Raw genomic sequence first — 27,907 nt, 5'->3', positions numbered from 1 at the left:
GCCCACACCCAGCAGACACATGGGAGGGAATAATTCAGACATCTTACATGCAACGAGTTTATATATGTGTGTAAAGACGCTCTTCAAATCCAGAAGGCTGGGGAAATTGTGATGTAGGAGCGGCGCGCGCCGTCTCGGGGGTGTGGTGATGCTCGCGCTGTGAACTCACGCGAGCGCGGACGCGGAATACTAGAGCACTCAGAGCGAAGCGCGGACACCGAGCACCACAGAACCAACGGCATGGCTTCGTCTCAGGGGAAGAGCGAACTCCGTTATGCGGACTGGATGTCAAGTTTACCAGACACCTTACACGGTATTCCTCTGACCAACCTCGCCATACCGGGTAAGCCTTATTTTGCCATTTAACGCGCGTATGGGAGGAATACTAACTGGGGATAGTGAGAATATTGCTGCTGGTTATACATATATATATAACGTTAAGTGAAATATGCTGCTTGGGGTCAGGTTCTTAAATGACTTAACTGACCGTTTCAAAAAAAGTTTATTTTAATCAACTCCTCCAAACGCACATCGCACTGAGAGGTCAAACGTAGATAAAAAGGGTTCTGCTTATGACATAAGCTATTGTGTGACTAATAGGTTGTCGACATTAATATTCCTCCAATCTAGCGAGTTTATAATAATGTTAAGACGTGTGACAGAAATTAAATAGGACACTTGTTGCTCGGGGCTCGAAATCCGTCTCTGCGATGGATTAAGTGACATATTACACGTGTGCCACAGTCTTGACCAGATACAGTATTACGAAATAATACAGAGATTATATATGGACCTACATTGTAGTTAAGCAGTGAAGTAAAAAATAATTGCTTTGTCACTTTTTTAACCTTATCCAACAGCTCAATCACAGGGAATGCTCTCAAAAACCCTAAACGCCTTATTAACAAGCAATAATTTCTATAATAAATAAAAAACACCATAGACTGGCTCTTTATTAAACATATGAAACCTTTCCACTGCAAAGTGTTCTTCACAGGAACTCTCAAGAACTATTTGAGGAACCCAGTATGCTGCGAAAACCCACTTTATGAACCTATATTTTTTATAATATAAAACACCTTATTCAATGCCAGTTCTCTTCATCATACCCAAAAATCACAGGCAGTACTCTCTATAATTTGCTCCAGTTGTGCAAATAGTGGCTTAGATGCGACATAGATGGCATGTATGTCATCATTATAGGAACTGTGATTGTTGACATGGTCCTGATGTGCTATCAAAGGGTGGAATCAAGTGCAAGACTGTTTTTGCATACAGGCGTTGCCCATGTTTATGGTGTACAACCAATAATGATTCATCACTTGTTGAAAGTACGTCAGTATTTTCTGTTGAGGCAAATGTAATGAGTGATTGAGCTCTCATTGCTTGTAGGAATCCGTTTAAAGGAATAGTTTGCCACAAAATAAAAAAAAATCTGAAAATTTACTCTGATGAATTTGAAGCATCCTCGCAAAATAAAAGGTAAAAGTAATCATTTCTATAATTTCTTTCTCCAAAAAAAAAAAAAAAAAAAAAAAAAAAAAAAAAAAAAATCTATTTTAAATATTGGTAATAATAATAAAAAGAAGAAGAAACGTTTCTTGAACAGCAAATCAGCATATTAGAATGATTCCTGAAGGATCATGTGACACCGAAGACTGGAGTAATGATGCTAAAAATTCTGATTTTATCACAGGAATAAATTACATTTTAAAATTTGTTCAAAAAGAAAGCAGTTATTTTTTATAGTAAAAATATTTTTGTTCTTTTAAAAGGCTTTTTGCAGCCTGCATAGTTCTGAATGTTTCTGAAGGTAAGAGATTTTGTGTTTTTTATAGTTGAGTATGGGTAGTTGAACCGCACCAAATTCTGGAGCAATCAGCCCGGACAGCTCTGATTAAAACCCCTGATTAACGTCTGTTTGCTGATTTTGACCCTGTGGCATGCACAGCGAACTGGCCTGCAACCTCAGAATCATCTTGCTAATCGTCACTTATAGATTCTGATTTCTTGATCGTACTATACAGTAAGTGCTCTTCAACATGCTGTGTAAATGCAAACTAAACTGAATCATTTGCATAGACAGCTGCAGAGGAGAAGATCACCTTATGCCACTGATACTAGTCTGTGCTGGATTTATCATTTCAGCAATAGTATAGAAGCAGTAGCCTACTTAAGGACAACTTGACCCACTGCTATCATCACTCTTCTGTAAAACTTTTGTAAAACGGTGTTGTCAGCGAGGCTGTGGGTGGGTGATGAAAAGTTGTAGTGTAGCAGCTGTTTATCAAAAAGCTCTAAACGAATTAAGTCTTCAGTAAGAATTCTGGGCACGTACCACTCCCACACAGATATTTTGCAAATCTCTGAGCTTTTAAGTTGGTCTTACAATGCATGGTTAAGATTAACTCTTAGAGACAAGGGAGAAAAATCCATCAAAATGGAAGCACCCTACCCAGGGGTTTGTACACAACTGACACTGTATGAAAAAGTAGCTATCTGTCTGTCTATCCATCCACCCAATAATTGTAGAAATGTATTTATCATCTACAACACTGAAAGCTTTTGTGCATCCATCCCATGTTTGTCAAGCTTGATTTTGCTTACGATTTTGGTAATAGAGTATGTTTTTCAGTTTAGCTGTACACAGATATAATTAGAGAAAGCAATGGTCATTTTAGCTCCTCAGGATCAATTCCAAAAACATAATCATTGATCTTTCGCCTTTGTCTCATGCATATTTCAGTAGTGCTTTATTTCAGCCTGAGGCACTTTTGCTTTCATGCTGTCATATTGTCAGACTGCTGGAGGTTTTGCATGATTCTCCAGAAAAAGAATATTTTTGTTTTTCTGAAACTTGCATAATGCACTTTGTTTTACTTCATAAGTCTATATTAAAGACACCATGAAACCAGAATCATACTTTCTTAATGCATGTTCCTGGTTATGCTGGTGTTATTCTAGTGCATTCTCCTGGAGATTTAAAAAAAGTCTTTGTTAAAGGGATAGTGCACCCAAAAATAAAAATGTTGTCATTAATTATTCACCCTCATGTCGTTCCAAACCCATAAGACTTTTGTTCATCTTTGGAACACAAATTAAGATATTTTTGATGAAATCCAAAAGCTTTCTGACCCTGCATAAAGCGCAACGCAACTGACACGTTCAAGGCCCAGAAGAGTAGTAAGGACATCATTAAAATAGTCCATGTGACATCACTGGTTCAACCTTAATTATATGAAGCTACGTGAATACTTTTTATGTGCAAAGAAAACAAAAATAATGACTATTCAACAGTTTCTTCTCAATGTCTTTGATGCACGCTCATAAGAGTACCACGAGGCATGCATGTGGTGCTGCTGACGCAGGAGCCGGCGTTCAGACGACAAAAAATTGCAAGCCATCCTCTGTTGAAATTTTCAGACACTTTACAGAGACTTGACGCTTACTTACAGCCTTGACCTCATTGAATTTCAGTCAGAGTTGTGTGACACTCAGTCACCGTTTACGATTACCATAGGAATAAATGAGAAGTACCGTAAGCTGAATCCCACTAGTCGCAAAAAGTCAGTGACTTCTCTCATAAAACTGCATTTTTTTTTCATGCTAAACTCTAAAAATAGTTAAATCAAAAAATATTGTTTAGTATAAAACATGTTGAAGATTAGCAGATAGGCTGTCGATTCATTAAAGGATAAGCTTTTCCTCTAAAAAGCTGTTTATTCAGCGTAGTGAAGCCTCTCTTTCATTGACATCCATTCAAAGAAAACGGCCTCTGGTCTCCTTTCCCACGTACTGCCAGACCGGAAGTGTTAGCTTTAGCCGTTACGCTTGCTGTAGCTCTGCTACTAAATTTATTTAAAAATGGCAATCCCTGTACAGCTGCGATCAGCTGTTTCTCCACCTTGGCTGAGCTTTTCAGTTTTGTTAGGGGGAAAGCATGAAGCTAATTGGTTGGTTCTTGTCACATAAATTTCTTTCCCACAGAAATTCTGAAAAGTTGAAATGTTTTTATCTTGATGCTGTGCGGTGCGGACACGCCTGGAAATACTGCGAAAAACCGTGACGCTTCCATTATGAGCGCAGCTGCTGCACGCCTACATTTGAAATAACGAACTTGAGCGTGCAAAAGACGCGATATGTGAACTGCCCCTAATGCACTCTATAGCGTTCCACCTACCAAACTCACTGTTGGTCTGCCTCCATTCTGGTAACATTCACTTTTCCAACACAGGCCCATGAAAATACATGCTTCTGTATACATTTCTGCATCACGGTAATTCACGGTAATTGCGTATCTTTCTGCACGTTTCACGGCAGTTTCAAAGTGAAATGTCCTGAGAGCGGCACTAAAACACACTTTCAATACATGACCATGGAATGTTTTTATTACGTTGATACATGTACATATTGCTACATTTTTATTAGCTGTTTGAGGTACGTATTGCGGCTGTCCAGAATTCAAATATCTGGGTAGTGTCGCTAAAGGTTAATGCTCTGTCGTGTTGGAAATATCCCCTAGACCAAACCTGACCCTGAACCTACCCGATAGTGCTAACAAACGCAAAAGTGATATAAAAATGCATCTGTTGATTCTACCATGCTATTTTAACTCGCTTATGCAGATTTGAGCTGTTTTGTCGAACTGTAGTTTCACAGGGTTCGTACCGGAGCTCTTCATCACTCAAGTGCAATGCTGTATTGTGTGAGCTACCAAGCAAACCAACTGAGTTAGAAAACTCATACGTATGATGCTGTATATGTGATGACAACATTTAAATGTATCAATCTTCAAATTGCGCAGGATGTTAAAATTGTTTTGAAGTCATAATATTCTGCAAGTAATTGTGTGACAGTTAGGCTTTATTAATCAAAACTCTGTATCTGCAAATCATACTTTGTGTAAAAAGGAATGAAAGTAGTTGGAGTTTTACTGCCTCTAGTGTTCATTTTAACTGGAAACTGCAGTGATTCATACATATATTAGGTATGTTTTCTCATGTTTTTCAGAGATGTATACAGAGGCATCTATTTCCAATGAGCCTATGCTGCACTTTTCACAATCTAATCAAATCCGACTCTACATTTCCTTGGAAATACATCATATTAGTAATTTCTTCCTATACAATCATTTACGAAAGCCATCTGCTTCAAACGTCATCAAAGTCAGTATGTGGACAGATTCTACAGCCTGATATTTTTAAGCACTGCCACTCAAAAACTGGCTCTGCCACCTCCTGCGGCGTGAAGGTCAATGCTTGCGCTAAGAGAATCTAGTGTGTCTTTTATTTCCTCTATCGGAACTCTTTTTATAGTCGTTCCAAATTAAGAGGCTCAAGAAATCATTGTAGTCTCCCAAACCTCTCTCTAAGATTAAAGATTTGACTGATCCTCCTGTTGCAACTTAACATTGTTTACTTGCAGCGTCGGTATTGGCAGTATTTTGGAGGTCGGCTAGTCGTCCTCCACATACACATTTGCAAAAACATGAATCATTCTCCTATTGGCAAACAAGTCCCCGGGGGGGGGGGGGGGCAGACATAAAGCGTACCATTACTGAACTGAATAGATATTCTACAGTACGTTCTGCCCGCATATTGTATGTGTCAGTAGGGATTTTTGTCACAGAGGGATGCATTTATCCCTTTGTTGTGGACATTGAACAGTGTTTATGTACATAATAAACCTGCGTGCCTCTGCTAAGCATCTTAGTGAAATGCTTTTTTTTGCAGAGGCGGGCTTTTGTGTGGCTCTTATACACCTCTGAGCTCTGCTGGATGGCTGGCTTGATGAGGTCGTCACCCCGTTACTGTTGCCATTGTCACCTGCACAGGCGGCAGGACCTGGGCAGAGGAATTGTGTCAGTGCTGAGGGCGCCTGGGCTGATGTGACATGCCCACAGAATAAGCAGGACACTGTTGCTTTATCAGCCACCTGTGCCTTGAAAGTACGCAGGGTGTTGCAGTTCAAAGACAGACATGGAACCTGGTCTCATTAGGTTTTATGGAGAGCCATAATTGATATTCATGCTACGGCTCTCATAAGGGAATGTGTCTCTGCCCCTTAATCATATTTAGCATGTAATCAGCTTTTGAGTGGCAGCCAAAGACAGACGCTGTAGAAACAGAAAAATCTGTGTTTTGAGCATTGCATGTTTTGATCTTGAACATGTATTTATGCCATACAAATGTAAATATTTTATTTTCTGCTTTGTATTAAACATAGCCAATTTTGATGATTAAAAGCAACATTTTGCTACTGTTCAAAAGCTGTATGATTTTGACGTGCTTGTTTAAAATAAATGAATAATTAAATGTAATTTATTCCTGTGATAGCAAAGCTGAGTTTTCAGTATCGTTACTCTTCAGTGTCACATGATCCATCGGATATTATTTTAATATGCTGATTGGATATCACAGCACAGTTGTGCTGCTTAAATTTGTGTGTAAACCATAATACTTTTTTTTCAGGATTCTTTTTAAAAATTGTAATTCGAAAGAGCAGCTTTTAATTAGAAAATAAATCTTTTGTAACAAGTAAATATATGACCCTGGACCACAAAACCAGTCATAAGGGTCAGTTTTTTAAAATCGAGATTTATATGTCATCTGAAAGCTGAAAGCTATGGTTTGTTAGGACAATATCTGGCCAAGATACGACTGTTTGAAAATCTGAAATCTGAGGGTGCCAAAAAATCAAAATACTGAGAAAATCGCCTTTAAAGTTATAAAGTTATTAAGTTATTAATATTAAGTTCTTAGCAATGCATATTACTAATCAAAAATTACGTTTTGATATTTTTACAGAAGGAAATTTACAAAATATCTTCATGAAACATGATCTTTACTTAATATCCTAATGATTTTGGCATAAAAGATTTTGACCCATACAATGTATTTTTGGCTATTGTTACAAATATACCCAGTGCTACTTATGACTGGTTTTGAGATCCAGGGTCACATATTTATTGTCACTTTGATATGTACACTTACTGAATAAATGTATTAATTTATGATGGCTTTGACAAAAGCATATACCATTGAATAACAACCTCATAGTAAGAGCATCAGTAAGAGTAGGTTAAAAATTCAGTAAAGTCAGTAATGTTTTGTAATGTTTTCATATTCCATCATTTTCTCTGAAAAAATTTTGTGATTAAGCTTTTATGGTAGGGTGACCAGATTTCTCATGGTGGAATACGAGACAGGTAGGCAAGGGTTTGTAAATTTGACCACAATATGAGAAATTTTATTTCATGATATCTATATGATATTCATATAAACAGTGCATCTGGAAAGTACTCACAGCGCTACACTTATTCCAAAATGGATTAAATGTATTATTTTTCTCAAAATTCTACAAACATTACCCCATAATGACAATGTGAAAGAAGTTTGTTTGAAATCTTTTCAAATTAAAAAAAAATAATAATAAATCACATGTACATAAGTATTCACAGCCTTTGCTCAGTACTTTATTGAAGCACCTTTGGCACCAATTACAGCCTAATGAAGTCTTTTTGAGTATGATGCTACACCTATTTTGGGCAGTTTCTCCCATTCTTCTTTGCAGGACCTCTCAAGCTCCAAGCTCCATCAGGTTGGATGTGGAGCATCGGTGCACAGCCATTTTCAGATCTCTCCAGAGATGTTCAGTCGGGTTCATGTCTGGGCTCTGGCTGGGCCGCTCAAGGACATTCACAGAGTTATCCTGTAGTCACTCCTTTGTCATCTTGGCTGTGTGCTTAGGGTCATTGTCCTATTGAAAGATGAACTGTCACCCCAGTCTGAGGTCCAGAGCGCTCTGGAGTAGGTTTTCAATTAAGGATGTGTGTGTACATTGCTGCACTCATCTTTCCCTCGATCCTGACTAGTCTCCCAGTTCCTGCTGTGGAAAAACATCCCCACAGTATGATGCTGCCACCACCATGCTTCACTGTAGGGATGGTATTGGCCAGGTGATGAGCGGTGCCTGGTTTCCTCCAGACATGACGCTTGGCATTCAGGCCAAGGAGTTCATCAGAATTTTATTTCTCATGGTCTGAGTCCTTCAGGTGCCTTTTGGCAAACTCCATACAGGCCTGATTGGTGGAGTGCTGCAGAGATGGTTGCTCTTCTGGAAGGTTCTCCTCTCTCCACAGAGAAAGCTGGGCTCTTTTAGAGTGACAGTCGGGTTCTTTGTCACCTCCCCGATTGCAGCCCGCTATAGGAAGATTCCTGGTGGTTCCAAACTTCTCCCATTTATGGATGATGGAGGCCACTGTGCTCATTGGGACTTTGAATGCTGCAGAATTTTTTCTGTATCCTTCCCCAGATCTGTGCCTCAATACATTTATTCATTTACATTTATTTACATTTACATTTATTCATTTAGCAGACTCTTTTATCCAAAGCGACTTACAAGTGGGGAATACATCAAGCGATTTATCCTAAAGAGGCAAGACGACATAGGAAGTGCTCATAATACCACATAACAGGCATTGTTTAGATAAGTACAAGCTAGAAAGGGAAGAATAGGAAAAGAGTAGAACAAAAGGTTTTTTTTTAAAAATAGTATCGAAAGTTTTCGTGAAGGTATAAGAATAGTATCGATGAGTTTTCAGCAATCGCTTGATAGTTTTCAGGGAGTCGGCATTCCGGATAGGGGTAGGAAGATCATTCCACCAGCCAGGAACAGTGAAAGAGAATGTTCTGGAAAGTGATTTTGTGCCTCTCTGTGATGGGTGCTGAGCCTGTGGCTGTTCTATATGCTAGCATCAGTGTCTTGAATTTGACAACCGACAGCCGGTGCAGGATGATAAAGAGAGGTGTGACATCACGTTGAAGTCGTGCTGCTGCATTCTGAATCATATGTAGAGGTTTGATTATGCATGAAGGAAGACCGGCTAAAAGAGCATTGCAGTAGTACAGCCTAGAAATGACCAGGGCCTGGACAAGAAGTTGTGCAGCATGCTCCGTTAGAAAGGGCCTGATCTTTCTGATGTTGTGCAATGCAAACCTGCAAGATCGAGCAGTTGTAGCTATATGCTCTTTGAAAGTCAGCTGGTCATCAAAGATTACACCAAGATTTCTTGATGGGGTAATTGTTGATGAACCTAAATGAATGTAAATGAACCTAACTGGATGGTGAAGTCATGCTATAGAATCAGAGTGGCAGGGAAAACAAGAGCTCAGTCTTTGTTAGGTTGAGCTGCAGGTGATGTTCTTTCATTCAAGCCGTGATGTCCGCCAGGCAGCCTCAGATCCGTGTAGCTACCGTTGGATCATCTGGTTGAAATGAAAGATAGAGCTGTGTGTCATCAGCATAGCAATGGTAAGAGAAGCCATGTGCCTGTATGATGGGTCCCAGTGATGTAGTGTATATGGAGAAGAGGAGGGGTCCAAGAACTGATCCCTGAGGAACCCCAGTGACCAGATGATGTGCTTTGGATACCTCCCCTCCCTAGGCCACCCTGGAAGACTTACCAGTGAGATAGGATTCAAACTAGCTAAGTGGAATCCCTGTGATGCCCAGTGATGAGAGGGTGGACAGGAGGATCTGATGATTCACAGTGTCAAAAGCAGCAGATAGATCCAGCAAAATAAGTACTGATGATCTAGAATCAACATTCGCAATCCGCAAGGCTTCAGTGACTGACAGTAGCGCAGTCTCAGTTGAATGGCCACTCCTGAAACCTGACTGGTTATCATCCAATTTGCAGTTCTGTGAGAGAAATAATGATACCTAGTTAAAGAGAGAGAGAATTGAATGTTTTGAAAAGGTTACGTGTGTCTGGAGCATTGGTGATCTTGTTGTGGAAGTATGAAGATTTGGCAGTATGAACCTGAGCAGAGAAGGCTGATAGCAAATGGATCTTTAGATTTGCACCATTTTCTCTGTGCTACCCTGAGTATGAACCGATGTTCACAAAGAACATCGGATAACCAGGGGTTAGAAGGGGTGGCCCGTGCTGGCATGGAAGAGAGAGAACATACATTGTCTAGGCAAGAAGTTAAAGTAGAGCATAAGGTGTCAGTAGCTGTATTAACATCCAGAGATGAGAAATGGGTTGCTTGCAGAGGGAAGAGAGGAGGGAAAGGGAGCGTAGATTTCATCTAAAAGTAACAAGTAGAGGGGCTGGAGGCACACAGGTAGCAAGATGTAGGTTACATCTAATGAAGAAATGGTTGGAGATGTGTAGGGGTTTAACCTAACTGTTGTCTGTAATACAATTGCAATTGTGTAAATTAGGTCAAGTTGATTGCCTGATTTGTGCGTGCTTGTAGTGACAAGGCATTTGAAATCGAATGAAGCTAGGAGTGAATGAAAGTCTGCAGCATAAGGCTTGTCCAGATGAATATTAAAGTCGCCAAAGAGTAGAAGTGGACTGCCATCCTCCTGAAATGAGGACAGCAGCCCATCCAGCTTTTCTAAGAAGGTGCCCAGTTGACCAGGAGGGCGGTAAATTACCACAACGTGGAGTTTAATAGGAGCTGTTACAGTAATCGCATGAGAGTTATAATTGCATAGCAGAGAGTGGGTCGAGTATTTCCAGTTGTTAGAAATGAGTATTCCAGTACCCCCACCCCTCCCAGTCTGAAAGAAAAGTTATTAGACAGAGCAGCAGGGGTTGCTGAGTCTTCTGGACGAATCCAGGTCTCAGTCAAGCCCAAAATACTAAGTCTAGATTGTAAGGAAAAAAACTAAATGAAGTTTGCTTTGTTGACAGCTGACTGGCAATTCCAGAGACCAACAATAAAAGAGGAAGGTTCAGTGGAAGAAGTGGCGATAGGGCGCAGAGTAGTAATAATGCGTTGCCGTCTGTGTGCATGTTAGATGTTAGAGCATTGTGTAGAGACAACCGGAATGTATTGGAAACACATGATAGAGGTGGAAGAAGAGGACAAAAAGAGAGTGTATAGAGGGAAAGTAAAAGGAATACTTAAGTGCGTTGTCAGATTCGTTGCTCAGGAAAAGTCACACTGTTAACTGTAGGACCTTATAGACAGGTGTGTGCCTTTCCAAATCATGCCCAATCAACTGAATTTACCATAGGTGGACTCCAATCAAGTTGTAGAAACATCTCAAGGATGATCAGTGGAAACAGGATGCACCTGAGCTCAATTTTAAGTGTCATGGCAAAGGCTGTGAGTACTTATATACATGTGATTTATTTATTTTTTTTCCTTTTTCAAAAAAAAAAAAAGATTTCAAACAAACTTCTCTCATGTTGTCATTATGGGGTATTGTTTGTAGAATTTTGAGGAAAATAATGAATTTAATCCATTTTGGAACAAGGCTGTAACAACAAAATGTGGAAAAAGTGAAGCGTTGTGAAAACTTTCCGGATGTTCTGTATAAAGTTATTTAATTACAAACCAAAAGATTTAACATGTATACATTTATTAAACATCTTTTGTTTTTTGATTAACATTAATGAAACAGACAGGTATTAAATTAGGCTGCTGTCCCTTTAAGACCAAATGCATGAATGTAATATACCGAAAGAAATTTTGAAATACAGAACAAAACATGATTTTTTTTTCTTAACAAGTTGGGACAATAAATAAAAATGAAATACGAGACTGTCCCAGGAAAAATGGGACATCTGGTCACCCTATTTTATGGATTTCTACTATCTGCGTATTGTATTGCTATTGCAAATAAAAATTTCAGTAACACTTTACAATAAGGTTCATTAGTTAACATTAGTTAACTATATTAGTTTACATGAGCTAAGAATGAACAATACTTCTACAGCATTTATTAATCTTAGTTAATATTAGTTAATTTTAACATTTACTAATGCAAGTAAAGAAGTTGTGTTTGTTAAAATTAATGCGCTGTGAATTAACATGAACAAACAATGAATGACTATATTTTTATTAACTAACATTAACAAAGATTAATAAATACTGTCGTTCATTCTGTTCATGTTAGTTAATACATTAACTAATGTTAACAAATGACACTTTATTGTTAAGTGTTATTAACACTTTTTTTATTAACACTTTTTTTGAAATTTAACCAAAATTTCTATTACAAAAATATTGCAATTGTTTTTTATTGCAATGTATATATTATTTATAAATAATCAATACATTTAAAAATATCTTGCTTCAAATAAAACATTGAAAACATAATTTTTTGTTGTATGAGCTGTAAAGATGTTTGCAGGCCACAACTGGGGTTATCTTGCCCTATTTTTCATACATGGTAGCGTATGTAATCCCACCTATTCACTAATGAAGAATAAATGGGATTACGCCACTAACCAGAGCTTTTTGTTGATGAGCTTCACAGAGGCTTCGTAATCTAACTGCAGTGGCATGTTAGAGGTGCTCTTGTCCGGTCTAGACATTTGACCTTGAGGCATCAGGAGAGTGCCATCAGAAACTCATCTGCTATGCCAAGTCTTTTTTCCTCTCCATGACTGGCATCCATGGCCAGATATTGGCTAAACACTTGGACTGGTTGTACATGCTCAGTTGGAGACCAAAAAAATCATCCAACTCGAAACACATCTTTGTTGCAGATAATTGTTCTCTGAAAATTATTTTAATTACCCATTTTTCTCTTCTCCTATCACTCATTTTTCTTCATAGTAGAGCATTGCAATGCTTTGGTGTCAAAAATGCCTACCAAAATGATTCCTGCAGTGAAGTGTAGGAATTATTTATTTATTTTCTGACAGATCACACGCACGGCTACATACGCACATACAGTACAAAATGATTTCAATTACTAAAGTTGCACTAGAGGCATGAAAAATCGTAATGGATTCAAACCTCGAAGGCACCGTTTGCTCTCGTCTGATTCATCTTTAAATCTGTCCATCCATCCAATTATTCACCCATTAATCCTGCACTTTAGACCCAAAAGAGAGGATTTTTAGCCTGCCATGTCTCAATAAACAAGATAAATGGAAAAGATTAAGTGACCAGACATGAAATTGCACAGTCACCATGGGGAAAAGAGTCACTTTTTTTCTGTAATGATTACTTTTTTTCTTGCTGAACTGAGAGGCCGTCCCCTGTGGTTGTCAGTGACATGTCAATCTTTCGTGATAAGTTACATCATCACACAGCAGCCTAAGGCTTCACAGTAAACCCATGAATAGAATCTGCTGTATGTGTTGCTGGTTTGTTTCTAGTATGACCAGCATGTATCTGAGCTGCGTTATGTGATGTTGGACAGGTAACCCAGGGAGATTTTGAAAGATCATATTGGAAAATAATTCATGCTGGCCTTCATTCGCCATAAGCGCATGAACATAAAAACACTGAAAACACTGCAGCACTTTCTCATCTAGGTTTTGTTCAGCGATGCTATGAACAGGTGTTTTGTTATTATTATTATTAATTCTGATTTTAATTTATTTATTTTCTGTTTGTGTGATAATATTAGCTTTTTCTTTGTTTTACTGTAGGCAGGTCTGTGACTTCTCTGCACAACAAAATGCATTGTTTCAATAATCATCTCTGGATTGCATGTTTCAAAAACAAAAATGAGTCTTTAATCCACTCTAATGTGCCTCCTCTCAGAGGTTCAGAGGTGAAACATGAGCCCAGTCGGTTGCTTTCATTTTGTTAAATGGTCCATTTTCCCAGAAATAATTTTCTTCAAACCAAGTTCCTAATATCAGCTCAGTGTATCTCAAAGCAGGGATCTCATAACAAGAAGCTATTAGAATGTCAAATAAATGCACTGGGTCCTCATGGAGCCAAAGTTGTTCAGGCCTGTTGAATTTCACCTTGTTTTTTTCTGTTAAGCATAATACATAATTCATTTTAACTGTTAGGGCTGGGTTTTAACACAAATTTCATGATTCAGTTCGATGCTGATTTACAAGCTTGCGATTCGCTTTCTGATTCGATATTGATTATGTTGGATTTATATCAGGTACAGTACATTACGGATGGGCGATATCACTTATTTTGTTTTTCGATATTATACAGATACTTTTAAGGTCAGTATCATCGATACAGATACCGATACAATACTTATAAACTTAACTTTTAAATTATTGTATTTATTAAAATACTAAGAGTAAAATGTGTAATGATACCCCCTTAACTTATATTTGAAATGTATTTAAACATTTATATATATATTTCTTTTTTACTACAAAACCTATACACTGTAAAAAATTGTACTTAGTATAATTTTAAGTGACTAATTGTCACTTAGTATAATTTAACATTTCAAGCTGTGTGAATAAACTGAACTGAACTTAAAAGTTTAAGGCAGCCAGGTAACAAATTATTTTAAGTTGACTCAACAAATTGTTTTTTTACAGTGTAGTTGAAAATACTTTCATAGTTTCATAAGGGGCTGCCATTGACAGGCTGTTGCACACATAAAATGCAGCCTTTTTATTCTGAAAGTGTATGATGTATATTTACATCAGTACAAAATAGAACATGATCAATGAACTTTAAATTAAATAAATGCAATTATGCACAAATTATGTAGGCTACATTTTCAATTGGTTTATTGTGAAATAACTCAAACATATGTTTTTTTTTTCTGTCCTCTGATAAGCATTGTTCTGGGCTGCCATTCCCAAAAGCATCAATGCTTTCTTATGATTCCTTTGGGAAACGTAGCCCTGTTTGAATGCACTGTCTGAAGGGAGAGAACGCTCTCCGTGATTGATTGGTTCTGTAAATATCAATATTTTTTACCCAGCCCTAGTAACTATAGTAATCTTGTTTCCTTTAAGTTTTGCACAACACCTTAGAGACAAGTTGCTATTAATTAATTTTTTTTAATGCAATAAAAGAGAATAAGAATACGTGAGAAAATGTGTTAAAATAGTAATATATAGTGCTGGGAATTTTCATAAAAACTGATCTACAGTTACGCTCACATCTTACCTCCTTTCACGGTCTCTGATTCAATGAGACGTACATGGAAATTGTGTTAGTGGAGGCTTTTCTCCGTTTCCAGGTACCAGAAGGCATTACCTATATGTCAAGGAGGGAAATGAGACATATACTGTTACTCATTAATCTAAATTTGACACAGGAGGTAACAGCAACAAAATCTGTGTATTTCCAGGCTGATGAACATTTGTTAGATGTATGACACATGTTACTGTCATAATAGAGACAGATTGTCATTACACTGGGAAAACAGTAGCAACTCTCTGAGGGTTGTAATTGTTTTTCTTTCTTTCTTTCTTTCTTTCTTTCTTTTCTTGGCTTGTTAAAAGCAGCATCTAATGCTTCCATCATTCGACTGGTTTTGTTGTTGTGGTGATTGCTGAGATGTCTTTGCCTAGCAGACAGCTGTTTGCCTAATGGCCCTTTCCCATGGTGAATGTTGATGGCTACAGTGCTGCCTTCAGATGCAGAGCTGCATTGTTTATTCATCTAAAATAATATTCGGAGCGTCTCTCTCACACGCACCGGTTATAGACTGCTTAATGCTTTCATTTAATTACATTAGCAATGCATCTATTTAAATAGTTGTTTTGATTTTTGGAGATCAAACATAGCACCTGGCTTTGCTCTGTATTTACATTGAAAGCGTGCTTGTGAACTCTATGTTATTATCCTGTAGGCCCTGGCAACGCTTTTCCTCCTGCTGCAGTCTGGATGCAAGTGTTGGCTATTGCATTATTCCATTATTCCATTTAACCGCTACAACAGCCATTATATGTATTCTTAGGTTCCTGCTGTACAAAAGTACTGCAGATTGTCAGGCAGTATAAGATTTGAGTCTTTTTTCAAAGCAAGTCACCTAAAAATCATTGTTCTCATCCTTTTTAGAGCAGATGGCGCTGTCCCAAATGGCACATTTCATGTGCACTCATAGTCTTGTGCATGTCTGTGAAGTTCACAAGATCATAAAGCAAGGCTGTTCTATAACTTTACCACCAAGGAAACAAAACTGAATATTTTCAGGACATGCATTGCCAGACAGAACATTCTGTATACGAAAAGCTTCTCTCAACAGTTTTTGATAACACAATAAGGTGTCATTTGTTAACATTAGTTAATGTATTAACTAACATGAACGAACAATGAACAATATATTTATCACTGTTCACTTTTATTCACAATTTATTGTTTGTTTATGTTAGCTCACTGTGCATTAATTAATGTTAACAAACACAACTTGTCATTTCAATAATGAATTAATAAATGCTGTAGAAGCATTGTTTATTCTTAAATTTATGTTAAATAATGTACTTAACTAATGTTAACTAATGAACCTTATTGTAAAGTGTTACCCAGTTTTTTCCTATATGATCTGTTTTTTTTACTACATAAATTAAATATCAGTTTTGAGTTGCAAAAAGGTGGAACATTCCAGGATTTTTGGAAACTTGAAAAATTTCAGGAATTTTTGGAAACTCAGAAATTTTCCACTCTTTTGCAAGGTACAAATGAAGAGCTGATTTGACTCCATTTTTTAGAAATTTCAAAAATCGTGTGTTTTATATGTTGTCATGTTTTTATTGTTTTATTGTGTTAATTAGCTGTATTTGTAGTTCAAATTAATTGAAATGCACAATGAAAAAACATGATTTTTGAAAATAGTTAAAAACAGAGTTATCTGTTTTAAAAATGAACTCTTCTAAATGAACCATTTATAGTTTTCATTTAAATATATTTAGTCAAAATATAGTTCAATGTGAACTTGAACTAAATTACTTTATCGCAACACAAAATAATTCTGTATTATTAAATACACTGTACACAACCAATGCATTTATCAAATGTTTGGGTTCAGTAAGTTTTTTTTTGTTGTTGTTTTGTGGTCACAAAAGGCCTTACTACAAAATCAAAAATACAGTACAACCAGTAATATTGTGAAATATTTGTCAATATAAAATGACTGTTGTCTATTTTACTATATTTTAAAATGTCATTTATTCCTGTGATGCAAAGCTGAATTCAGCCTTCAGATTCAAGTGATCCTTCAGAAATCATTTTAATATGCTGAATTGCTGCTTAAGAAACATTTTTTCAGTGTGTAAAACCATGATACACTTTTTTTTCAGGATTCTTTGATAAATAGAAAGTTCAGAAGTAGGGATGCATGATATTATCGGACTGATATCGGAATCGGCCGATAATGACTTCAAATGTAAATATCGGCATCGGCCCGATAGGAAAAATTATGCCGATATGTCTTGCCGATAAGATGAATATGTTAACTCACATGTGCTAAGGGTTTGCTAGGGATTAGATCATGTCAGCAGTGTGGCTCATTCTTGAAGCAAAGTTTTGACTGAATGAGGAGTAGATTCACTGTTTTGGATCGCTGCATTTAAACTGAGAATACACATACAGAATGATGCGTAGCAATAGCACGTGCAGTGGCAGCAGTTGCTGTAGGAGAAAGCGCGCCTTTGTTCCATTTGGGATCATTTACTGTTGCCTGTTTCATATCCAGTCACTAGATCGCTAAATGCACATTTAAATGGTTTTATGGTGCTCTTTGTTGTATTTTGAAACCCAATGGCTATGTTTGCACATGACATGATCTGCATTTAAAATAAAAAGTAATTACTACGCGCGGTCAGTGAATTCTCTTTCTCCGGCGGTGCAACGGCAAAACACACTGTTGCTCATATGAAACATTTTTCGTGAATATTATGACACAAGTGAGGTACAAAGCATTCTTTGTAAGTTAAATAATTGGTTAGCAGGCAAATGTTAGTAGCGACCATGCTTTTGGATTCATGCCGTTCGAGCCCATACATTTAAATAAGCGGCTGTGTGTCCTGTTTTCTCGGTTGGTCACGAATTGCCACAAACTTAATAATATTTATAGTGTCTTTTCACAGATCATCACCATCTCACCCTTTAATTTCGCAGGTTTATTTTCTTGTCATTTACTTTTAATCCATGTTGTGGTATCTTTTATGGTGGTAAACTGCGGGTGGGAAATAAACAATTTCGTGGCAATAAATTAAGAATTCGTTAATACGACTTTTTAATTCATTCCCTTATTTTACAAATTAATAAATTAATAAATCGTAGGAACGAAATAACAAGTTGTAGGAAATAATTATGTCCTGTTCGTGTCCCGCAGCCCTGTCAAAGCGCAGTGCACGGTATAAAATTATTAGAAATTATAATTAAACATGACTTAGTGACTACATTTCTATTACTTTCTTTCCATGTTGAATGCCTTTGTATTGCAGGGCTCTAGACTAATCAAAACTGTCACATTTAGGATTTTTTTTTTTTTTTTTTTAAATGTGCAAGTTAAAATTTGACGTGGTCGCATTTGTGCGAGTGCCTGATCTGCAGTGCTGAAGCCTCTGCTCCATACAGAGGTAGTTACAGAGTTACAAAGCCGTGGCATATTCAGGATTTCAGTGCTCACGCGAAGAGTAGTTTTCGTTGTGAGCGCTTCGGATGTAGAGCCTGGTTTGTATTTGTAGTGTCAGCACGAGCGAGGTGGTGACGGCAAAAATTATGCGACTATTCTGGAAACGCTGGCGGACGGAGGATTTGGTTTTCGAGTAGGGTAAAAGACCGCTTGTTAAACCAGAGAAGGTAAACATGTTGGTATTCTTGTGCAAAAAAAGTGTACTGTTTTGCCAGTTGGTCACGAATTGCGACATAACTTAATAATATTTTTATTTTCCCAAATCCTCACCGTCTCACCCTTTAATTTCTTAGGTTTGTTTTCTTGTCATTCACTTTTAATCCATGTTTTCGTATCTCTTACTGTGATAAATTGCGGGTGGGAAATAAAATATTTTGTGGGAATAAATTAACAATTCGTTAATACTACATATTAATTCGTTCCCTCATTTTACAAATTGATAAATTAATAAATCGTGGGAACGAATTAAAAAGTTGTGGCAATGGATTATGTCCTGTTCATGTCCCGCAAAACACCCCCACAGTCACCCAGTTTAGTTCTACTTTTCTTTTTGTTTTCATTTTAAAATGTTGTATTCAGATTGGGAATTCGAAAGTGAAAGCATCCGAAGTTCGGCTTAAAACATAGCAAAAGTTAATTTAATTCACAAAATTCAGATCATAAATAATGCTAGCCTACTGATGAAATAGAAGGGATTGAATGTAAACCACTCATTACTATTTATTTAATCCTAACAAATAAGTTATTAAAAAAAATTAACTTTCCAAACAAAATGATATATATATCGGTATCGGTATCAGTATCGGCCAGATGAGATGAAAAAATATCGGCATATCGGATATTGGCAAAAATCCAATATCGTGCATCTCTATTCAGAAGAACAGCATTTATTTGAAATGGTATCTTTTGTAACATTATAAATGTCTTTACTGTCATCTTTGATTAATTTAATGCATCCTTGCTGAATAATAGAGTTATATTATTTCAACGTTTTAATGGTAGTGATTATATTATATTATATTATATTATATTATATTTTTATGTGGCCTTTTTTCTATAGCAAAATGAATTTTGTCTTTGTAATTCCACAGACTTGTTATTTTCGTATTATACATGAGATAATTGTTTAGTTCCCTTTGGAATGTTTTATATGAGCCAGAAAATTGCATTTGTTAAATCACTTGTCATTATTTTTTAGTTCTCTCTTAATGAATATCACTAACTCACAAATCTTCTCATCCAGGTTCCCACGACTCCTTTAGTTTTTACATCGACGAAGCCTCACCAGTTGGGCCAGAGCAGCCTGAGACTGTGCAGAACTTTGTCTCAGTGTTTGGCACAGTGGCCAAGAAGCTGATGAGGAAGTGGTTGGCGACACAGACCATGAACTTCACCAGCCAGCTGGAGGCGGGCATCCGCTTCTTTGACCTCCGCATATCCACCAAACCCAGAGACCCCGACAACGAGCTCTACTTTGCACACGGCCTGTTCAGCGCCACCGTACGCGAAGGCCTGGAGCAGATCAGCACCTTCCTGGCCTCCCATGCTCGCGAGGTCGTGTTCCTGGACTTCAACCACTTCTACGGCGTACAGAACCTGCATCACGAGAAGCTGGTCCAGATGCTGCGCACCATCTTCGGGGACCGACTCTGTCCGGTAGTGTTCGCTCAAGAGGTAAGCCTGAAGTACCTCTGGGAGAAGGAGTATCAGGTGCTGGTCTTCTATCACAATCCCATGGCACTGGAGGTTCCTTTCCTGTGGCCTGGTCAGATGATGCCCTCTCCTTGGGCCAATACCACAGATCCTGAGAAGCTCATTCAGTTCCTTCAAGCCTCAGTAAAGGATCGGAGACGTAAGGGCACCTTTTTTGTGTCCCAAGTGGTTCTCACTCCCAAAGCCAGCACCGTCATGAAGGGTGTCACCAGTGGTCTGAGGGAGACCATCACAGAGAGGTAAGCTATTGTACATTGTTGTGAGAAATGCTTGGCATTGAAGAACATGTTGACTCATTAGATCTCACTCTCTGTTATCTTCAAATCAGCGCCAGGCAGAATTTTTTTTACAGTCCCAGTTTAATCTCATTACAGTTATTAGTCGTTGGTCAGAGTCTCTTGGGCTTCGCTGATCAGGATTTGTCAGGCTTGGTTAGAAACATGAAACTCTTGGCAGAAAGCATTTTAAAATGGCTCTGGATGACAGAACGACATATTCAGTGCATTAATTCGAGAGTGCACCAATATCCTGCTCATTCAAATGTCTGAGAGGGGGTCTTTCTGCTTCCCGCATGGAATACATTGGCCTCCGCGGCTGTCAAAGGATGATCTTCTGTTATTTTTTCTCGCCTGTCAGCAGGCATGATATATAGTGTGCCACTGGGCATGCAGCTAAGCACAGCCATAATAGCTAGGCATTGGAATTGTAAAGAGATTTAATAATTTGATTCCTCTCAGTGATTCTGGTTTCTTAAAGGAATGATTCTTTTAGTATTTCTGAAGAAAAAATATTTGAAAAGTAAAGATTTGTAAAACAAATCCTGCAAAAGATGTTTTAACCCAGACGTTTAAATGAGTCTTCATAGTCTTATGACAGATGCAGTACATAAATTTGTGTTAAAGGGGTCATAAACAGCCTTTGTTTTTTATTTTGCACTGTTCTCTCAGTGCCACTTAAAATGTTATAAAAATTTTACATCAAAAACATCATAATTTAGAAGTAATAGGCTATTTTCTGTCCTGTTTTGACCTCCCTCATTAGAACACTCTGTTTGAATAGTAATAAGTAAACATCCACTGCTGTGATTGGCCTACAGTTGTGCATGTTTGACAGCCTACACTCTTAAAAATAAAGGCTCTAAAGGGGTGTTTTTGCAGTAATGCAATAGAAGAACCATTTTTGGTTCCCCAAAGAACCTTTCAGTGAACAGTTCTTAGAAGAACCATTCTGAAGAACATTTTAAAAATCTAAAGAACCTTTCCGGATTTGAAACATTCCATGGATGTTCAAGGTTCTTTATGGAACCATTGATGCCAATAGAGAACCTTTATCTTTAAAAGTGTACATCCTTCATCGATGGGCGCTGCTGTGATTTAGGTCAAGTATGCATGAGTACTCAGTACTTATCAAACGATTTGTAATAACAAAGCAATAGTGATCATGTAATAAAAACAGTTACTCACATTGGTGTGGTGCAACATTACTGTTGGATCCAGTATAGTCAGCACAGCGTCGTCTTTTACTTTTAATCTTTCTGAAAATCCCGCGTCAAATTGTGCCTTGTAATTGAGTCTATGGTAAAATTAAGTGAAAAAATTAAGTGTGTTTGCTTCTTTCTTTATTTACACTGCATAGACAAATCAGTGGGCGGGGCTAAACAGGCAGTGATGTAGATGCAGGCGTTGATTTTCTTCTGTGGAGGCGGAGTTTAACCACACTATTACATCATAAAATGGCACATTTCACAACCTGTTGTTTTGGCAGACTGGCTTCAGTATCAGTTGTTTTTAGACTAACATGTAAGTTTTCAGTTCTGAAACTTACAGGATGTTTTTATAGTACAATGACCACTTACATGTCAAAAAAACAAGGAAAATTTGATTTGTCAATTCACAAACCCTTTAAATATGCAGTACTGAGAAAAAAAGAATGGGCCTCATTCATGAAACCCAAGCAGAATTAATTTTTCTGTAAATCATTTGTAAAGTCGTTCTAACGTAAACTTTTGAATTCATGAAAATGTTCGTATTTTTGAACGTATTTTCAAAATATTAGTTGGTACAAAAGAAATGTACACCTGCTCCCTACCACGTGTAAATGGCAAGTAAAACGTTCCTCAACGTGTTCCTTTTGGCAAAGTGATGACACTGAATTTTGACGCATTGCCATAACAAGCCCTTGCCCTTTTTTTACTTTTTGTAGCTGAGTTGATAACTGTAAAACACAGCGTTCGTCACTGTCATTATGTACCCAGCCAAAAACAGAGGACGGGTGGGACAAATACCGACCAACTATTCTACTTGCACAACGACTGCTGACAACAATAGATAAGTCAATATTACTGGTTTCTGCTTATTTATATTTAGTAAAATTCCTAAAAATTAGATACTAGTAATACTTTTTCGCTGTGGATATTCCAAATCAGCTGAAAAATGCTGTGCCACCAAAGCGTTTTTAAGCGCCACCAACTGGTCATTTTAAGAAGAGTGCCTGACATTTTATTTTATTACATTATACACTTATTTACTCATTTTTGTCAATTTATTGTGTCCTTGCTGAATATAAACTATTGAACAGTAGTGTATAGTCGGCAGAAGAATTTGTTAGATTCTGTTTACAGAACTGAGCATCATGGTCAAGGTATTTGAGTGGACCCATATCTGAACTGTACCTACCACCTTTATGCTATCCACATACATAGCTGATTCCCCCTGGGTATTTGGTGAGGAGCAGCACATTATTTCTGCTTAGTGTAACTGGAACATTAGCTAAAGGGCAGAGCTGACACTGGCGTTAGTCACCCTGCTTACAGGAAGACTCATTCAGAAGTCTCATCTCCGCATGTAGCAACATCTTAAACATCAAATCTCAATTTTCTAAGGAAAATGCATACGTTTAAGTTCATTTTATCCAGGCGAAGCCAATGTGATAGTTTGGTCGAATGTGTCGTTTTTCTTTGCATCAACTGTGCTGATGGCAAATTAATTATAGATGAGGGGAGAGGTGGGGCACAGAGAGTAAAATGATACGGCCTCTGCCAGCACACTGCAATCTGACAAGCATGGCGTCTTATTAGCTGATAAAGCCTTCTAGCCCTTGCATCATCTGAGAGTGAGCAGCAGAGCATGAGATAACTCCTGAGTCATAGCCCTCACAGGAATGAGTCTGTGTCTGCTGATGTGACCCCACTTCAGGTGCATCACCACCTGCAGACCATTTATAGACAGACCCAGCAAACAAAGCACATTAGATTTGTTCCAAAATCTAGTGAGCTGCCTGTCTAGACAGTATCCTAATAAACAGTTTCATTATGCTTCCTACAAAGACTAAGAACTTATAATTTTTGCACTTATTTTTTTCCCTCATTTTAACTAAATAATGCGCACAAAATAATAATTTGTTGTATTTGCTGTCCTCATTCTCATAAACCTGTTGCTGTTATGTTATGTTATGGAATGCTGAGAAAGTTAGGAATGAGTTAAAGAGACATTCTCAAAAGCCTTGCAGCATTGCATGGAATCACTTTAAGTGAGAGGCATCTACATCGGTTCATGCAGAAATAAAGAAATAAAGGTACAAAAGTTGTCACTGGGGTGGCACCTTTTCAGTAGCTTAAAGAGTACCCTAAGAGTCCATCTTGGTACCTTAAAAGTACATATTAGTGCTTAAAGTGTACATATTAGAACCTAATAGGTACAAAAGTGTACCTTTTGAAAAGGTATATGCGGATAGGAAGTAGAATTAATTATTATTCTGTGTGCACAATTAACTTAAAACTAGGGCACAAATTATTACCACACACGATTTACTTAAACCGACCAAAAAACGTAAATTAGTAAATCATGCTCATAATTTACTTTTTCCTCCTGCATGTCATGCACTGTGCTCTGTAGTCTACAAATCATAATTATGACATAAAAAGGTCAAAGCAATTATGACATAAAAGCATGAAAAAAAAAAACTGGAAAAAAAAAATGGTAATAAAATCTTTTTATTAATATTTAATTTCATGATTTTGACTTATAATTTCAACTTTTATTTCTTAATTATGTCCTAATTTTGACTTTATCTCATAATTATGACTTAGGATCTCATACTTCAATTTTTTTATGTTAGAAATATGACATATGTTATTATCATGATTTGGCAAAGCTTGATTGTTTTGATTTGACAAAAATATAAACTTACAACAAAAGTTGAAACTATTAGACAAAATGTCATGATAATGACAAATGAATGATAATTTTACAATATGTTAATTTATGATAAAAGATTTACTTCTTGTCATAATTGTCATTTTGTGTATGTTTAATTTCATCATTTTGACTTTTTATGTCATATTTTTATGTCCTAATTTTGACTTATGACTTGGTAACTAACTTTGACTTTGTATGTCATAATTATCACTTGTGTTATAATTAATATTTTGCAAAGCAGGATTTTTTTTCTTATGTGACGAAAATGTGCTTCCATATAAGATACCTTATTCTGACCACATTTTAAGACAACATTGCATGTATCGTTCAGGGTGAATATAGTCCCAGAATGCACTGAGAGATGTCAGATGATACAAGAGAAATGTTTATTATTATGATGCACATAATTCAATAAATTCTGAAAAGTATCAGTGAGAATAATTTAGTAACTGAAGAATTATTTTACTTAAAAAAAAATACATTTAAATTTGTAGTTAAATATCTAATAAATGTAATTTAAAATGAATTGAAGATTATTTTATTAAAATGTATATGCATTTTCTTAATACAATATTGCATAGAGATGCAACGATCAACCAGCCAGGGACTGGAATTAGCTGGTTTTCCGCATGATCGGCCCGGACTGGTCTGCTGATTGCTAGCTGGTCCGTTTTGACATCACACTTAACGTCAGCTGATGACATAATTATGTTGTGTCAAATGAGGCTGGCACAGCTTGAGTGAGTATGTGAGAGCGGTGTTGCCAAGTCCGCAGTTTTCCCGCGAAATTTGGTTACTTTAACACTATTGTTGCAGGTTGTTTTTCATGTCCGTGGGTTGAAGCGACCCGAATAACGTGATATTTATCCCCTTGAATGCAAATTTTACCAGGAGAACCGTACCAAAAAACGTGTATTTTACCCCACGGAATGTGATTTTTAGTTGGGGACCCCTCTCAAAACGCGATTGGACTAGTTTCGGGCTAGTTTTGAGCAGCAGTTGGGTTGGTTTTGTTGTGAAAACCTGGCAACCCTGTGTGAGAGAGAAATCAGAACAAATGAATGCAACAGCACTCACAGAAAGATACAGATCCATACTCCAGTTTAAAAAAAAAAAAATATATATATATATATATATATGTTTATATGATTTAGGTAAGCAACGTTGCACGTTTCCCCGAATTTCAACACGATTGCAATGTGATTCTGATTTTATACAATAAAATCAAGATTTTAACAAGAGGTTAAAATTAACTGACTTAAATTTTAGACACAATATTGACTGTTTTTGCTCAAGTTTGTTGATGAAAATAGTTCCAATCAAAGCTCCAGCAGAACTGCTGCGTGTCTACGAGCAACACAGTAGTGTTTCCTTACTGAATTAATTCATGTTTTTGAACGAATCAAGTGAGTCAATGATTCAACGACCCGTTCATAAAAACAGACATTTGCCTCTTTTTTGAATGAATCTGCCATTTGAACGAATCGGTTTAATGAATGACTCATTAAAACGACAATTTGCCTTGTCATTTGCCTCCACCTACTGGTGGTTTGGCTTCATATTTAAAAGTATCATCGTTTTTTTCTCCAACATTTCTTATTTGTATGTTTAAAAATATTTAAAACATTAATCTTATTAAATTATTTATGCATTTGAAATTTTGCAGTCTAAATGCATTTATAGAGAATATCTGTAGTCCAGATTGGGGGATTTGTAATGTATAATCAGTTTTTATTATGTAAATAAATGTTTTGCACTGGAAAAAAAGTATAGATTTTTGCTTGTATATGCTGTCAATTATAGTTCTTAGACAGAAAATCAGAGTCGGCAGGTCATACTCACAAAAAAAAAAATCTGAATTGGCCAAGAAAATTGTAATCTGTGCATCTCTAGTATTGCATCATGATGCAAAATGAAAAACAAATCATTTGCAACTGTTGTGTATTTTGCTTGAGGAGCGCTATTTATATGGCATACAGTTTTGCAGCTTACATTCCAAATTGGTCACTTATAAAGTTATATTTTAGTTGATGCTTTAAAAAGTAGCTGTCTATGTAGGCAGCAGACAGCAAGGCAGCTCACTATATTTTGAAACTGAGCTATTTAGTTTGCTTCTGTTCGGTTTGAGAACAAATCCCCATAGATTGAAACGCACTGTATATATGTGTTTTCTCAGGGCTCTTCCTGGCATGATGCAGTGGATCCGCTCACAGCGACCTGGGGAAAGCGGAGTAAACATCATCACGGCCGATTTTGTGGAGCTGGGGGAATTTATCAGCGCTGTTATCACCCTCAACTACTACCTGGATGATGAGGAAGAGAACGCCACCTGAACCTCCAAATTTCCCACATGGCTTGTGGTATCAATTACGTGCTCCCTCTCTCTTTGCCGTATTTTTATTTTACTGATTTTTATTTATTTTTTGGATCATAGAGGCTCTGTTCGTGACATTTTTAGGGCTAATGAAAACTATGATAGTACAGACCAGACACGGTCAGGTGGAAAAATATCAGGTTTGGTCTGAGGATAAATGGGGGCAGATGGTGATTTAATTTCTTTCTGGGCAAAAAAGGTGACTGGCCTTTTCCCGTGTTTCTTTGCTTCCGATCTGTTGGACTACTAGTTACTGATCCACATGCTCGAAACCTTGATAAGTTCCCCAAATTCTGCTTCTGATCAAAGTAACAGTAACATTAACTCATTTCATGGGAATAAATATCGTTTGTACAGTGAATGTGATGCTGAATCTATAGTAGGTTTATTTCTAGTGGTCATAGTAACTTGTATGATTGTCGAGTTGTAAATACTTGTAAACCTGTTGAATTGTAACTTTGCTCACTATTTGTCATGCCCGAACATTCGTCAAGAGTTGAGGTTCCCTTCGGGGGCCTCATTCTGGTCTTAAAATGTTGAAGAAGTGAACTATTAGATGTTTGTATTCACAACCAAAAACTGCAATCGTATGTAACAGCATTTTTGCCTTTCTGCCGTTATCGACACTAATAAGTAAGGCTGTGTATCTACATTTTTGTAGTCGTCCTTTACTTTATCCTGACAGATTCTTTTATATATCCGTGAACAACATAAATATTTATTGCATTTGCACTGCTGTGACTGTGGACTGTTAAAGAGTGGCCACTGAAGTTGCAGAAAACCCCCACACACAATTCATCGCTTAATAATGCACAATTTGCATTCAACTGTAAACATAAACAAACACACAAGAGACTCACCTAATGGGTGTGAACAGACTTATTATAACACCATTTTCTAATTAGCCAGACTAATTGGGTAAATGGCCATGCTAATGTTTTATTCACCCCGATGCCAGGTAATTGAATTTGTTCAGTATATGACATTATGAAACAATCTCCCCAACAATCTCCCTTTTACAGTAATGTGGCACTAGAAAACCAACTCAGAAAGTTTGCAGCATTGTTTGTTCATTGAAGTGTTGAAATCATGTTCATTAATGTGACAATCCCATGGCCAACCTGGAGCATGGACTTGTGTGAATGCATTAATCATGCCTTTGTACAGTATAAAATTGCATGTAGTTGTCCAGGTCGATGAATTGTACGTAAACTTTCTATGGGTATATGTCCTAATCTAACATTTCTGACAAATCTGGTGTACAATAAATGTAAATACTCCATATATACCA

At 37.1% G+C, this 27,907-nt stretch overlaps 1 protein-coding gene across 1 annotated transcript; it reads left to right on the top strand.

The window, feature by feature from the left end:
- Window positions 1–2: 2 nt before the first annotated feature.
- plcxd3 (phosphatidylinositol-specific phospholipase C, X domain containing 3) lies at window positions 3–27,907 on the top strand. The gene is made up of 3 exons (XM_051118177.1): window positions 3–343; window positions 19,577–20,285; window positions 26,419–27,907. The coding sequence occupies exons 1-3, from the start codon at window positions 241–243 to the stop codon at window positions 26,573–26,575; spliced, it is 969 nt and encodes a 322-aa protein (XP_050974134.1). The 5' UTR covers window positions 3–240; the 3' UTR covers window positions 26,576–27,907.

This window comes from Labeo rohita, chromosome 8 (assembly GCF_022985175.1).
Source record: "Labeo rohita strain BAU-BD-2019 chromosome 8, IGBB_LRoh.1.0, whole genome shotgun sequence".
In the NCBI taxonomy this organism is placed as follows: Eukaryota; Metazoa; Chordata; class Actinopteri; order Cypriniformes; family Cyprinidae; genus Labeo; species Labeo rohita.
This window is presented reverse-complemented; position numbering and strand designations above follow the sequence as displayed.

Excerpts from the sequence above, each read along its gene's own strand:
- plcxd3 (XM_051118177.1), top strand. The coding sequence starts at position 241 with ATGGCTTCGTCTCAGGGGAAGAGCGAACTCCGTTATGCGGACTGGATG. Across the intron at positions 344-19,576 it reads GACCAACCTCGCCATACCGG|GTTCCCACGACTCCTTTAGT; the intron begins GTAAGCCTTATT and ends CTTCTCATCCAG. Across the intron at positions 20,286-26,418 it reads AGGGAGACCATCACAGAGAG|GGCTCTTCCTGGCATGATGC; the intron begins GTAAGCTATTGT and ends GTGTTTTCTCAG.